This window comes from Papio anubis, chromosome 1, assembly GCF_008728515.1.
Source record: "Papio anubis isolate 15944 chromosome 1, Panubis1.0, whole genome shotgun sequence".
Taxonomy (NCBI): domain Eukaryota; kingdom Metazoa; phylum Chordata; class Mammalia; order Primates; family Cercopithecidae; genus Papio; species Papio anubis.
The window spans coordinates 133,455,423-133,470,782 of NC_044976.1; the positions used below are offsets into that span (position 1 = coordinate 133,455,423).

General features: G+C 56.3%; 1 protein-coding gene across 7 annotated transcripts in view; it reads right to left on the reverse strand.

The window, feature by feature from the left end:
• OBSCN (obscurin, cytoskeletal calmodulin and titin-interacting RhoGEF) overlaps positions 1-15,360 on the reverse strand; it is a 168,874-nt gene that overhangs the window by 28,775 nt on the left and 124,739 nt on the right. For all 7 annotated transcript variants that reach the window (XM_031655026.1, XM_031655024.1, XM_031655022.1 and 4 more), the window contains 15 exons: positions 15,222-15,282; positions 14,803-14,873; positions 13,963-14,085; positions 13,706-13,845; positions 12,955-13,155; positions 12,726-12,808; positions 12,072-12,245; positions 11,017-11,176; positions 10,500-10,616; positions 10,234-10,398; positions 9,869-10,027; positions 9,508-9,685; positions 8,857-8,970; positions 1,064-1,231; positions 185-287 (listed from right to left, as the gene is read on the reverse strand). In XM_031655026.1, coding sequence (XP_031510886.1) covers positions 185-287; positions 1,064-1,231; positions 8,857-8,970; positions 9,508-9,685; positions 9,869-10,027; positions 10,234-10,398; positions 10,500-10,616; positions 11,017-11,176; positions 12,072-12,245; positions 12,726-12,808; positions 12,955-13,155; positions 13,706-13,845; positions 13,963-14,085; positions 14,803-14,873; positions 15,222-15,282 — 2,017 coding nt within the window. The remainder of the gene's footprint in view (positions 1-184; positions 288-1,063; positions 1,232-8,856; positions 8,971-9,507; positions 9,686-9,868; positions 10,028-10,233; positions 10,399-10,499; positions 10,617-11,016; positions 11,177-12,071; positions 12,246-12,725; positions 12,809-12,954; positions 13,156-13,705; positions 13,846-13,962; positions 14,086-14,802; positions 14,874-15,221; positions 15,283-15,360) is intronic.

The following is a 15,360-nucleotide window of genomic DNA, read 5'->3' on the forward strand; positions in this document are numbered from 1 at the left end:
AGCCTGGCCGTGTCCTCCTGGCTGAGGGGTGTCCCACATCCAGAATGAACCAGAGCCCCACAAAGCTGAAGGCCAGTGGCCATGTCCAGCCCAGCCCTGACACGGGAACACATGGTCCGTGCCCCATGCTCCAGGTGGGAGCCGGCCCCCTCATGCCCCATCCCCAGGCAGGCCTGGGCCCCACCTGATCTGCGGGTATGGGGCGCCTTCGATGGTGCAGGTGAACTGGGCATCCTCTCCCTCCACAAAGGGCGAGGCTCGGACCTGGTTCATGAACCGTGGTGGGACTGTGGGGTTGTGGAGGGAAGAGACAGAGAGAGAGAGAGAGACAGAGAGAAACATAGAGACAGACAGACAGAGACAGACATAGAGATAGAGATAGAGACAGAGACAGAAAGACTTACAAAGAAAGAGACAGAGAGACAGAAAGATAGAGATGGAGAAACAGAGAGAGATAAAGATACAGAGAAAGAGAGACAGAGAAAGAAATACAGAGAGAAAAATAGAGAGAGACAAAGAGACAGAGATGGAAAAACAGACAGAAAGAGACAGAGAAAGAGAAATTGAGACAGAAATAGAGACAGAAAGAGAGAGAGAGACATAGACATCGAGACCAGAGATAAAGAAACAGAGACAGAGAGACAGATGGAGAAGCAGAGACAGAAAGATAGACAGACAGAGAGACACATAGATAGAGATGGACAAACAGAGACAGAAGGACAGAAACAGAAAAAAGACATACAGAGACAGGGTGACAGAGACAGAGATCAAAGGGCAGAGATGGAGACATACAGACATGGACAGACAAAGACAGAAATAGACACAGTGCATCAGACACAGAGACATACAGAGAGACATAGAGATGCCATGACGGAGCTGAGGCTGATGCCAGGGAAGGGGCTGCAGGGTCCCCACCCCTCCCGGTGCCCTCTATGAGCCCCCAGTGATCCCCTCAGAACATGGTTGGATGTCCATCCCACTGTTCCACCACCCCGCCGCAGCTGGGCCTGCCATGGTGGGGGGGTCAGGGTGGCTCCTCCCCCAGGAAGGCCTCCAGGCTAACCTTGCACCAGGATCTTGCCCAGGGTACTACAGTTGCCAGCGGCGCTGGCCGCGAAGCACATGTACTGGCCAGAGTCTACACTGGTCAGGCTGTCCAGGATGAGGGCACATGAGCCATCAGGGTCTTCAATGAGGATGTGGTGGGGGTCCACCTGCACTGGTTTCCCATCTGGAAAGGACAAGCGGGGGCCATCACTCAGGTGGGGACCCAGGGGCTCACTCCATTAGCGGGGAGAAGCTGGGCCTGGCCTGGGGGCTGCAGTCATGGTCGGGGAGGGGACGGAGGGGCCACACTTGCAGCACAAGGGCCAGGCACGGGCTCCCTGCCGGGTCCAGCTTCCAGGTTGACCTGCAACCCTGGAGGGAGAGGCTGACACGAGCTCCCATTCTCTCTGTTGTCTCTGCTTCTCTGTCTCCATCTTTCTTCGTCTGTCTCGGACTCAGCTTCTTTCTTTGTCTCTATCTCTGTGTGTGTTTCTATTTTCTGTCTCTGTCTCTCTTTCTGTCTCCTTGTTGTCTCTGCCTTTGTGTCTGTCTCTGACTCCACGTCTGTCTTTATCTGTCTGTTTTTCTGTCTGTGCCTTTTGTGCCTTTCTGTCTCTTTGTGTCTCTGTCTCTCACTCTGTCTGTCTCTTTCTCTGTCCACCTTGGACACTAGCTAGAGGCAGGGGGCAGGCCAAGGGACCTGAGCCCCACAGAGGACATCCTCTATGGGCAGCTGAGTCCTTGGTCACCTCAGCTCTCAGCAGTCCTGCAATGTTCTGAGGACCTCTAACGCACTGACTGCACCCCAGCTCACAGCACCTTGATCCCCTCTTCACCCCTGCCTGCCCAGCCTAGGGCCTACAGCCCCTTCTCAAAATCACTGCCCACAGCCCTCCATGCCTTCTTTCCCTGCACCTGCTCCTGCGGAGAACACGGCAGCCCAAAGTCTCACCCCCAGCTCCACTCTCCTCTCCCAGGCCACATCCTCATGCCTCCAAATGCACAGCCTTCTAATACAAATATCTGAAGACTGAAGAATGTGAAGTAAATCACCTTGGTATGAACACACAACTGACTACACCTCTCTGGCCAATGCATGCTTCCTTCCCAGGTGAGGGACCAGAAGGCACGGCCTCTCACTGTGGAGAACTCCTTCCCACATAATGTCTAAATATATAAAACAGCATCGATTCACATTCCAACAGTGTCGGGTGTGCCCCACAGATTGCTTAAATCACAAAGGTCACAACCAGCACTAACTTATGATTTGTATAGAACTATAAGAGATATATATTATATATATACACACACATATATACACATTATACACACACACACACGTACACACATACACATATATATTTGTAGAGATGGAGTCTTGCTCTGTTGCCCAGGCTGCAGTGCAGTGGGGCGATCACAGCTCACTGCAGCCTCGACCTTCTGGGCGCAAGTGATTCTCCCGCCTCAGGTGCGCCACCATGCCTGGCTAATTTTTTTAACTTTTTGTAGCAACAGGGCCTCACTCTGTTGCCCATGCTGGTCTCAAACTTCTGGGCTCAAGCGATCCTCCCCCCTTGGCCTCCTGAGTAGCTGGGACTATAGGTGTGAGCGACCCCACCCAGCTCAGAAATAATCTTTAATTTTTTTCAAAAACCTTCTAGTTACCACCTCAGATCTCTGCACCCCTTTGTGGCAACTCCAGAAAGGAGCTGTGCTCACACCCTCCAGGGCATCTCTTCCCATCCCCACTAAGCCCATCCCCTAGGCTCCATTTCTCTCCCCCAAAGCTACCAGCAGTCAGGGCCGCCATGCTACCAGCAGCTCTGTCCTCATCTTGCTGTGAGAAAACAATTCTCCCTGGAATTCAGATTCCACATTTCAACTCTCTGAGCAAAGGCACTCACAGCCAGGTTTAGAATAGAAGAAGAAGAAGAGAGTAGAGTAGAAAGTAAGGAGAGTGAAGCAGAAGATGCCCGTCTGCCTGGCTGTGTTCCAGGGCAACAGAGACAAAACCCTTCCATTCCTTTCCTGGGAGACATTTCTGCATCCCAGGGTAGGAAGTCATCCACTATCTCTGGAGTGAAGCATGGGCAGATGTACCAGCAGCCCCATAAAAAGAGCTCCAAGTCTCCTAAGATTCAAGATTTCTCTCTCGTGGGGCAACCCCTGCATGCAACTAACACCTGGTTCCATCGCCTCCTCACAGAAACGGGTGGGGGCAATGATGAGAGACACTGAGGCACTGCTGGTAAAAAGTCTTTGTCTCTGACCCATGAGTCTTGTGTCTTTTGTCTACATCTGGCTAGCAGGCTGGCTTGCAAGATTGCAAGTGGGGTAAAATTGTGGGCCCTTCACAGTTTTTGATTTACTATTTTGGAGACAGGGAAGTGACACTGTCAGAGGCATGGCCTTCTGGAAGGAAAAGAAGAAGTGGCCCTGTGGATCTCTTTCTCTACTTTGTTGCCCTGCTAAGGAGAGAAACTAGGCAGGTAGTTGCAGTCTGAGAACTGAGGAGTGGGTCCAAATACAGACACCTGGGCGGTGCCTTGGTTGGCGCTCTTTCTCCAGTCCCTGCCAGGGACTTTGCTGGTTCAGCCTCAGTTCAACCACTTCACAATAAATGCCAGAGCCAGTGCTGAATCTGAAGGAAGACTCCGACCCTGTTCAGACCACAGCCACGGACACTCATGCCTGAACTGAGTGCTCGGGTAGGGCCACCAGCAGCCACAATGGGCGAGGCAGGAGAGGGCTCAGCCCATCTAGCTCTGGCTGGTTTGGAGGGGAAAGGATGGGCACCAAGCCCGCACTCAGGAAGAATGGCCACAGCTTGGGCGTCTTGTGGAGCAGCCTCCTGCATCCAGCATGCTGGCCTTCCATTCTTCTGGGGGTGACAGTAGGGGATCTATGTGTTTGCGGTAGAGACAGGGTCCTACCTCCATGGTTGGCTGAGCCACGGAGGTGTGTCTTGTTCTGTCATTGTCCTCTAACCCCTTCCATCCCCTCTATACCAGATCCTTTCCTGGCTCAAGCAACTTCCCCGAGATGACAGACTCCCCCAAGGGAAGGCAGAGGGGACACGGCAGGGAGCGCATGGACTCCTCCTGCCACGGCCTGCCAAGCAGCCAAGATCACAGGCATGTGACACCATGCCAGGCTCAGAGATAATTTTAAATAGGTTGGCAGGTTAAAGACACCCCTTCCTGGGGCAATGAACAATGAAGTGAATCAAGGCTGCTGATGGGGACACCCTGGCCAGACTGCCAAGGCTTCTGTGCAGAGCCCCCAGGACACCACATCACTAAGCCCCACCATAGGCAGGGTACAGACGCAGAATCTACATCACATGTCAGACTGAGGACATCCTGGAGAGACATTCTCAAGCCTACAGGAGAGGAGAACACATTGCATGTGGTGAACCCACTCTCCATCCTGGCAGACTGCTCCTATGAACCCAGTGTTGGGGTTCAGAAAACAAGACCCCAAAATGAGGGCCTCCCAAGCAGCCACAGAAGCAAAATTATCTCTCTGACCTTCTCCTCCCCTCCTGTCTCTAGCCCCTCAGTCTCCTCCCAGGCTTCCATAGAAACTAGAATCCCTCTTCCCCAAGGTGGGTCATAGAAACCAGAACACCTTTTTCTCTAAAGCCAGCCACAAAGCCTAAAAATAGGACTCCGATTTTCTCTCCATCTTTCTGTGTAAAACTTGGCCATGAAGAAATGATCGGACCTACCTTGTTTGGCTGTAGATCCAAGACCCCCATTCCAGCAAGGGTCCTGCTTCTCACTCAGAAGGAAAGGACACTGCTCAGAAGGCCAAGAAGAATCCAGACACACAGGCATAGCAGGATGTCCCCACTCAGTCTGTTCTCACTAGATCCAACCCTATTTGCCCAATCCTATTTCAGCACAGTTGTCCATACTTTATGGAACCTAAGCATTAAAATAGACAGCTTCTTCTGGGTCTTTGGTCTTCATTCTGAAGGATCCAGTGTCTACACATTCAATAAATGTGTCTGCCTTTCCTCCTATCTGTTTGCCTTTTGCAAGCTGATTGTTCAGCAAAACTGCAGAGGGCCAAGGGGAATGTTCTCCATGGCCCCTAGGCCAGCTGTCCCTCTCCAGGCTCTCTGTGGAGGCCTACCTGCTATGAAGCTGTTTTGGGTCTCCAGCCACACCATGAAGGCGTGTGCCACGCACACCCCCTGCAGTTTGATGTCCTATGACATCTACCACAAGAGCCACTCAGCAAGGGGATGGCAGTCTGACTGTGCCCACCTCCTCTTGCCCTACAGACCTTTGGAAGGCAGTCCAGTCACCAAGGGCAGCTGTCCCCAGAGAGAAGCTCTCTCATGCAAGCTGCCTACTGGTGGTTAGGAAGTGAGGGAAACGGGAGGGCCTCCATCCACAGGGAAACCCAGGCTCTGCCATGACCAACCCTCGGTGGCAGCCTGGTCCAAAGGGAGCGGGGCTCAGGGCATTCAACTGGCTCCTGGCAGGCTTTGATAAAAAAGATTTTGTTCCTCTTGAACCTAACCTCCCGGAGGAGAGGTCTGGACAGGTGGCAGGAGGGAAGCTCCTAAGACCCCAGGGAGCAGGCGTTAATGACCCATCCGAGCCTTCCTCCAGAAGTATCCCAGGGCAGCCCTCCAAGCCATTGTGTTCATCAGCTCTCACCAGTGGACACCGGGACGGCCCCTCCCAACACACCCAGGCAAAACTCCCTAGAGTCCTTCCTCTCCAGCCCCATCCTCAGTCATGGGCAGACCTGCGGGCCCAGCTGCTGTGGACAGGGAGAACAGGAAGGGCTGAGTGCCTGGATGGTGCCTGCAACACCAGGACAGCACTAGGTTATAAGGACTGAACTGGGGGCTTGGAGGCCAGTCAGCCAGGCCAGATGAGGTTAACCTGACAGCCCAGGTGACCCCCTGGGGGGTCATCTGGGAGGTACCATCAGTCAGTACTGATGTGTGCCTTCCTAGGAGTCCCCAAATTGTAAACAATAACTGTGTTCTCAAGACTTCCTGTGTGGGAGCCACACACGTGGTGGCTGTTGCCTTGGGGTGGTCCAGGGCAGTCCCACAGGTTGGCATCTCCCCTGCTGGGAGGCTTGATTAAATGCAGCCTGAGTTAGACTGGAAGGACGGCATACCAGCCAGCGTCAGTCAGATTAGCCAGGATGGCTGAGGGCTGGGCACAAGTGTGGGAAAATCCCCGAGCGGCTGGAGCCTGTGGAAATAGGGTGGAGCTGGGTCTCTTGGGGCACAATGCCCCATGGTTGGCCAGCTCCTGCAGCCCAGATGCTCCAGACAGCAGTGCTCACACAAGCAGACATTCCAGGACAGTGGAGCAGAGATGCCTCCCTTCCTGGAGACACCCAAGGTGATAAGATGCAGCCCCTGAAATCCATGGTGCAGCACATGCATGTGCAGGTTTCTCCCACACTACCCCTGAGAGTTGTGGCAAGAGCCTGTTCTGGCTGCTGCCTCATGTTGATGATGAATCATTTCTGTCGTGGACGTCTTGTGTCTTCTGTGTGTGTGCAAATAACTATACATGTATATATGTGTATATGTAGCATTTGTGCATGTTTACATGCAGATATGTGTGTAGTACGTATGCTTGTGTGTACCTATGTGTATGGTGGGTCTATGTGTATATATGTGTACTGTGTATGTATGCATGCAGACGAGTGTGTAGTATTTATGAATATAAATATATGGTGTCTATGTGTGTAGCATGCATGTGTGTTGCATGTATCTGTGCATGTGTATTGTGTATGGTATGTGGCTGTGTACATATGTATATGTGTGCAGTATTATCTACGTGTGCACATATGTGTGGTCTCTAATATGTATATTTATATATGTGTAGTGTGTGCATACATGTACGTGTAGCTATGTATAAAGTGTGTGTGCATATGTAAAGTATGTACTTGTGTGTGTAATGTGCATGTATCTATGTGTATAGTGCATGTTTGCATGTATCTGTGTATATATCTATGTAGTTGTATAGGCACATGTAGTGTGCACTTGTGCATGATGCATGTGCATGTGGTGTGTGTGCATGTATGTGTACCTGTATAATGTGTATCTATGTACATATTCATGTGTATGGTATGTATTTGTGTATATGTATTGTATACTATGCATGTACGTGTAGTATCTGTATGTGTGGTGTACATCTATGTATATTACACATATAGTGTTAATGTATATGTGTGTGTAATGCATATATATGGGGTGTGTATGTACATATGCATGAGTGCATAGCATGTATCTCTGTATGTGTCTCTATGTACGTGTGTGTACAAGTATGTGTAATGTGTATGTGTGTAAACCGTGACAGGCTGACTTGCACATGTGTGAAGGGTAGAATGGGGACCCTGGCAGCCCTGGATGCCCCTGCCCACTCCCTGCTGGCCTCTCCCTGGCTGGCTTCCTGGGCCCCCACTTCCCTGGCCGCTCCTTCCCCTGGGTTCGCGTCCCCTCATTTCTGCAGACTCTGGAAGTGGGGGCTCTCAAGCCTGGGTGCTTGGGCCTCACCCCCTCCACATGCACTCTGCGTCTGCATCAACTGGCAGGTCAGATGCTCTGTGAGCTGACAACGTCCCATTCGTCGCCTCCGGCCACATCCCTCTTCTGAGCCTTACTTGTACTTCTCCGACCACCCCTCGGCCCCTCTGCCAGCATCACTGCAGGCACCTCGACTCTGCAGGGTCCTCCCAGGCCTGGTGCTTCTTCCTCCCACCCAGCCCCATCTGCACACCACCGTGCCTCTCCCCAGCCTTCTACCTTTGCAAACGGAACCACCCTGGTGGATGTCCAGCCCCAACTGTGTGCACATCTGGATGCCAAGCTCTTTCCACATAGCCAGCCACCCTATCAGCAAATCGGGCCAGCTCAGCCTTCAACACACCCCTGGAATCCACAGCCATCCCTGAGCCCGGGTCCCCAGCTCCAGCACGATGACTCCCAGGCTGGTGTCCCAGGTCCCCTCTTGGCCCTCCCCAGCAGGTTCCTGGCATTACAGCCAAGGTGACAGATGACAGAGCCAAACTGTTTCCCTCTGCTGCTCAAACCCGACATGGCTCCAGCACAGCTCCCCAGGGAGAACTCTGCAGCTCCTAGGAGGTGATCTCAGGCCCTTGGGATATCCTGCCTGGTAAAAGCATCTGTTCTCCTTGGGAGCCCTGGACCACATGGGATCATCTATGCTGACCGTGAGATTTCTGAGATTCCTGGGGGTCCCTGGGCCATACAGCATCAGCTTGGCTTCCAGAAGGGCTGGAGCCCAAGGCCCACCACAGAGCAGTGAGCCACGATTCCATGGCTGGGCCTGCAAAACCCTGGACACCATAGCCAGGGAAGCACCTGGTTGGCACCACCCTGTGCATGTCATCACATGCTGTCACTGGGAGAAATGATGCCCCCGGGAGGGGACAACTGGAAGTTCATGCCTAGTGCCACCTGGACCTTTCCCTAGGTAGCTCTCCCAGCAGCTACTTTAACCTGGGCCCTTTGGCTGCAATCAGCCCTGACTATGGGACTAGCAGCTTTGCAGAGCTGAGTCCCCTCACTGAACTCCCTCCTCTCCATGTCTCGGCATCTCCGTGTCCCCAACCATGCTGCCTTTGATTTGGAAGGCAGGTGGCAAGTGAACATATGAGGCCTGTCCTTCGTGCCCCAGGCTCCCGGCCAAATCCCATACTGGGTCCCCAGCCCTCACAGCCTGTTTCTCTCGGGAGGCTCTTTTCTGTTGCAGGGCCAGCATCTTGGACAGGAAGGCCACAGCCCCCGGCCCCGGGGTTTACCTTTGTACCAGCTGATGACAGGCTTGGGTGTGCCTGTCACGCGGCAGGCCAGCTTGACTGTCTCACCCAGCTCGGCTGTGCAGTCAGCCAGCTCCTCTTCAAAGTCCGGGGGCCCTGAGGACACACACAGCCCTGAGTACTCTGTGGGGGGACATTGGGCTGCGGCACCCCCAGGTGCACCTGGCAGGTCATCTGCCTTGCACCACGAGCCCCACATCCGATGGTGTGGCCACTATGGGGACTGTCCTTTGTCGCCCCTCATCCAAGGTCCCCATCCAGAGTCAGGTGAGTGAGGCAGGTGTGTGTTAAACAGAGAGCAGTGGGGGCTCGGGGGAAGATTCTGTTCTAGTTGAGGAAGCAGACCCTGGGCTGCCAGACCCTTCACAGCCCCTGACATGATCTGGGTGGGTGCCTTGAGCTTGGGGCCCCCATGGTATCCCCGACCTTGGGTCAGGGCCAATCCAACACCCAGCCCAGGAGCTCCCCATGAGGCTGTAGCCATCACATGCCACAGGCTGGTTGAGCCGTCTGTCCTAGGAACGAGCCCACCCCTCACACCCACCCAGGTAGGGACCTGTGCGGCTGCAGGAACAGGCTTGGGTGCCCCATCCTGGCTCAGCCACCTGGGCCCCCGGGGAGGTGGACACTCACGCCACACAGGCAGGGCCAGACGCTGCTGGATGCCACAGATCTCCTTCACCCACGAGTTCTTGATAATGGCTGTCCGTGCCTGCAGCAGGTACTTGCGCACCGAGTCCTCCCGCTCCTGCCACACCTCAAAGGCACGGTCATCCCCCTCCACCTGGTCATTCAGGTCGATGCTGCTCAGCTGTGGGTAGGGGAGGGTGTCAGCACAGGGATGGGGACACGGGCTGACCATCCTCAACAGATGTGGGACTCGATGAGGAAACATTCAGGCCATCCTGGACCAGCGGCTGCAGGCGTGGCCACCGGCATCCACCCCGGAGCTGAGGGACAGGGAGCCACGCCCAGCAGCCGGGAGCCCACAGACCTTCATCATGTTCCGGAACACGTAGCTGAAGGTATCGGTGCGGGAGTCTCGCCGGGGCTTGCAGATTACCAGGTGGTTGCGGAAGAGGAACACGTGACGGTTGTGGCCCTTCCAGGGCATTCGGGCCCCTGGCGCACCCTCCCACACGATGAAGTGGCCCTGGGGGAGGGTGTGGACTGTGGTCAGCCTGTGTTGGGCCAGACTGCTCAGAGGTGCAGACCCCACAGCCACCCAAGTACCCAGTGCCCTGCCCAACTCATGCACACACCCCCACTTCCTGGCAGCCCCAGATGCAAGCCCCCAACACCCCAATATCCACCCACCTCACACGCATCTCCCGGCCCCGGCCCCTGCCCCTCCCCAACCTGGCGGATGGGCTCGCCCAGGGCCTCTAGGGTGCCTGGGTACTTCTCCATGAGGGACACGTGCAGCTTGTTCTCGGCGCGCTGCGGCAGGGCAGACACCACGGCGTAGGCCTGCTCCAGCAGCGCGCAGTTCTGTCTGTTCCGCGCCTTGTTGCGGATCAGCTCCTGGGGCCGGGGCGAAGGTCAGGGTTCAGACTGCTCCACAGGCTGGACCCCAAAAGACCCAGCCTGGGCAGAGGAGGTGGGGCAGGGGAGGTGGTGCCCACCTTCAGCAAGCCCTGGTATCGCTGCACCCGCTCCACCGGCTGCTCCAGGTAGTGCTGCAGAGGTGGCGGCGGGGGCTGAGAGGGGTCCCCTGCTGACAGGGCCTCCTCCGCATATTTCTGTGGGAACCAGGAGGGTGGATTTTAGGGCAGGAATGCAAGGCCCCCGATGGCTGTGTCCCTGAGAGCTGGAGGGTGGGTCCCCAGGGTGCACACACAACCTGCGCCCCCGGTGACAGCTGTCATCACCTACTGACAGGTGACAAGCACAGGACTTGGGCTGCTGAAGTGGCCTGCCCAGGAGCACAGGGCTGCAGAAGCAACTCCACCCACATTTCTGAACTGAGGCCCAAGGGGGCCGCAGGGAGGCTGTGGGCAGTGGCAAGGTCGGGGATGAACGCAGGTTCTGATGTGGGCAGGCCAGAATGAACCTTGGAGGATGCCTGGGCTCAGTGAGCCTTCAGAGGGAGCCAAGGGCAGGCACTGAGGTTCAGGAGTCCATGAGCTCAGGCATGGGCACCTTGTAGAACTCCTGGATGGCCGTGCTGACGACCACCGACTCAGCCTGCACGCGCCCCACCAGGAACTCCAGGTACTGCTCAAAGGCTGCCTGGTTCTTGATGAAGCACATGGCCACGTCATCGTCTGTGTCGCATTGCTGCAGCTCCTGCAGGAAGCTGCTGTGAAGGGGGATGCCATCAGGACTCAGCCTGAGCCCCATAGCCTGGCCCTGAGCCCTCACCTCTGGGAGGAAGCTGGCCCTGCACAAGGGCTGGGGCCTGTGGCTCCTGGGGTGTGTGAGAGTATGCATGCAGACATGTGTGGGCATGCAAAGAAGTGCTTGTGTGCCGTGTATGAAAGCTCACAGGAATATTACATGTGTACATGTATGTGGGCATGCACATTTGTGGAGGCATGTAAATGTGTATGAGCACATGTGGCTGCATACACAGGCAGGTGGTGGGGGAAGGAGATGCTGTGTTATATGCATGTGTGCATGTATTCAAGTGTTAAGATGAAAGGATGTGCATGTACATGCTGGGTGTGCACATATGTGCAGAAGTGCATATGCATAGGTGTGCAAAAATAGTGTGGAGACATGTACATATGTGTGTCCATGTGTGTAACATGTATACATGTACACAGGCATATATGTGTACGCACGTCTATAGGTATGCACTGTGGGCACACAGGTGATGTGCACATGTATATGGGTGTATGTGTGTACTGTGTGCATGTGTGTGCATTTACAGATGTGCACATGTGCCATGCACATGGGTATATGGTGTTAAAGGCTGCACCTGTACACGTGTGTGTTCATGTGTGCGCACGTGTGAGGGTGTGCATGCAAGTGGGCCTGCGCACATGCCAGTTAGCTGTTGGTGCACCGTAGGCCTTCCCATGAGTAAGCCAGGTACACACGTCTGGGTTTCTGAGGGGAGGTGCACTGAGGGATAAATCAAGTCAGCACAGGTTCTCTCCCTCCTTGGCTCCAACCCACCTGCACGAGGCCTGGCCCTACAGTGCGTCTATGCATGGACGTGTGTGTGTGTATGTGTGGCCCCACCCACCCACCTGCTGTGAAAGAGGCCGATGTCCCGCACATTGCGGAAGATGACTGCCTTCTGGCTGGCCACAGCTGCGGGCACGTGGGGGCAGCGCTCCAGGTGCTGCAGGTGGTGGCTCTGCAGGAACTGCAGCTCCTCCACGAAGGCCTGCTCAGAACTCAGCAGCTCCTGGATCACAGAGCTGGGCAGGAGGGGGCCGCCATAAGGGACCACGGAGCTCCTGCTTCCCGTGCAGGGACTGTGGGCCACGAGGCTCCCGCTCCCTCAGCTGCTAAATGGGAGCGCATCCTGCTGCGCAGCCTGTCGCCTGCTCACAGGAAGTGGGAGAGCAGGTGGAGAGAGGCTCCCTCTTGGACAAGGCCGGTCCCAACACCAGGAAGCCACCCAGATGGGTCCTGCCAGTACAAGGCTGGGAGGGCAGCTGCAGGAACCCAGGCAGCTCTGGGCCTGCTCTGCTGTCCTTGGCCCCTACCTGTCCCTGATAGGCTCACACAGGAGCACTGTTTCAGAGGCCCCTGCAGAGGAATCAGCATAGCCGTGACCCCAAGACCTCCAGGGTTAGGGCCTGGACCCAGAGCCAGGGCAAGCGGCCAGCTTCTTTGGAAGACTGTCCAGTCAGTGGGATGCCAGTGCCACCACCTCCAGCCCAGCAGGCACTCACCTCAGCCTTGACTTGTATTCATCTTCAGACACGGCCTCCCCGGGGAACTCAGGGGCCTCAGCAGCCCCCCACTCAGGTGACAGCTGGTGAGGGACAGGAGTATTCCGGTCGGGGTGCTGAACTCTGGCCCTGTCCTGTAGGGATTGGGCTCTCGCCCCTCAAATTGGGACGCCCCTCCTAGGGGCCTCCAGGACCCCTGAGGACCCCTCCTGCCTGGCCATTCAGGTACCTTGAGCCTCCTGTCCAGGTAGGCTGGTGACACCCAGCCCTGCCGTGAGGGGCTGGACTTGGTGGGCTTGGTGCGGACGAGCCAGCGCAGTGGGTGGGCTGCATCCAGGACCTCCACGTACTGGCCTTCCCGCAGTGCGATGGCATCCTGCTCAGCCCCCAGGGGCAGGTAATCGGCGGTGACCACGTAGATGTCAAAGATCTGAGAGGGGGGTGGGGGTGCTAAAGTGGTGAGACCCAGGAGGTGCCAGCTGGGCCTGCCGAGATCCCGAGCCACAGGGCAGGGATCCCCAGTCAGCATGCACACGCCTGATTCCTGTCCCACACAGAACAGCAGGAATGTGAGAGACCTCCCCTGCCCCACCCCCACCCCTAGAGGTCACCACAGCCCTGGGGTCTCCAGGCCTGGACTGCCTACACTCAGTTACTTGTTTACCTTCTCCCCGTCTCCACACCCACTCCAAGCCCTAACAGGGTGCCTGGTATACTGGAGGCCTGAGACACATTCTCCTTTGAAGGAATGAAGGAGTGAATGAATGAACTAAACAAATGGCTCTCCAGGAAGGCAAATCTCCACAGGACGCCGTGTGGAGAAGACCCTGTTCTCACCAGTTCCTGCAACTTGCTGGGGTCCCACCTCCCTAAAGTCCCATGGGAGTCCTGCCTCCTGAGCCCCTCCCCACCCTTCACCTTCTCTTCAGGAAGGTCAGGGCCTCTCCCTGCCCTGCTCCCAGAGGATTCCAGCTGCCCACCTCGCCTCGGGCGTCGCCATCCTCTGACTCTGAGGAAGACTCCTGGATGCTGGAGGATGGCCGTGATCGGCCGTGGCGGGGGGATGCAGATGGTGTCTTGGAGTCATCATCGCTGTCACCTCCAGGCACCTGCAGCTTGGCTGGGGGTGCAAGGATCATGACACCCTGGCCTGCCTCTGGCTTTCCAGGGCTCAGGGGAAGGGCAAACACCCCGGACACATCCCAGTGACCCTGGCACATGGGCCGCTGCCCCTCACCCTGCGTGATCTTGGCCGATACCATCTCGGTGATCTGGGAGGTCAGTTTCTGCAGGAACTCCTCTGTGCCCACCTCAGCAAGGGAGAGGTGTCTGAGGGCCTCCTTGGCAGCCAGAGGCTCTCCTGGAGATACAAACACTCTGCTCAGGTTGCTGCGTGCCCCTCAGATGTGTACCAAGCACCCCATGCTGTAGGCCCATCTTGGGCCCTGGGAGCCAATGGTGAACAAACAGCCAAGCCTTCCCCGCATGATGCTGATGTCTAGCAGGGAGATGATGAGACTCAGTGGCTGGCAAGGCGGGAGGCCAGTGGCAACTGGCCAGGATGAGGAGTCACTCTGGCTCATGAGTGTCAAGCCGAGGCATGACCAGGGGGCTGAGAATGTCCAGAGACAGAGGGCACGGTGGGGACTGCCAGTGGACAGTGGATGAGGGGCATTGGGGACAGAGTCAGCAGAGGCCAGACCTGGGCATCAGGCTGCAGAAGGGGCCATGGGTCCAAAGCGGGGCTGTGTTGCCTCTATTCTCAGTGCCCAGCACCTAGGAGTTCTACCCAGACCCTGGTATCTACACAGCCCGCTGGATGTGAGCTCTGTGCCCAGGGCTGGCCCAGGGACCCCACAGGCTCCCAGATCCATGGGGATCAGACATGGTTCCGACACTAATCAAGCCTGAAGTCCAGGCACGGGTTGGTCCTGGCTGTGTGAGCAGGTGTCTCAGTGCTGTGCTGCTCAGGAGGGGCCTCTGAGGCCTGGAGCCACCCCCGGGAAGCCTCCTCCCTGATCCCAGCATCAGGGGATCACCCTGGCCCCTCAGAGGCATGCACCCAGCCTGACTGTACCTTTCCTCTGCCCACCAAGGTCAGCAAAACTCGCAGTTTCCAACCCCTGTGCTGAGACGGCTTGTGTGGTCCTAAACGGGCAAAGGGGGTGTCCTGAGAGGCCTGGGCTGGACCCCACCACCCTCTGTCCTTATGCAGAAGCTCCTGACAAAAAGAGGGTCTGGGGACAACAGACCAAGATACTAGAGAAAGGGGCTCCATACCAGAGAGGCCCAACAGAAGCCTTCGCTTTACAATGGGGAAACTGAGGTGCAGAGAAGGAAGAGAGCTGGCCCAAACCACACGGCCTGCATGGGGCAGAGCCAGGACACGCTCTGGGACAGGTGTTCTCCCCAGGGGCAGCGCTGTCCCGTCCTCCACTCCTAGAGCATCCTCCCTGGCCCTGACTGGAACAGCCTCCAGGGGCAACCCTCACTTACCCCTGCAGGAAAGTGGAAATCAGTGCTTCCTTCACTTTCTCCTGCTCTTCCACCTTAGACACTGTCAGGGAGGACCGGGCAAACCATCAGGATGGTGCTCCCAACCCCGGCACGTCTGATTCCAGATCTGGACTGGGTC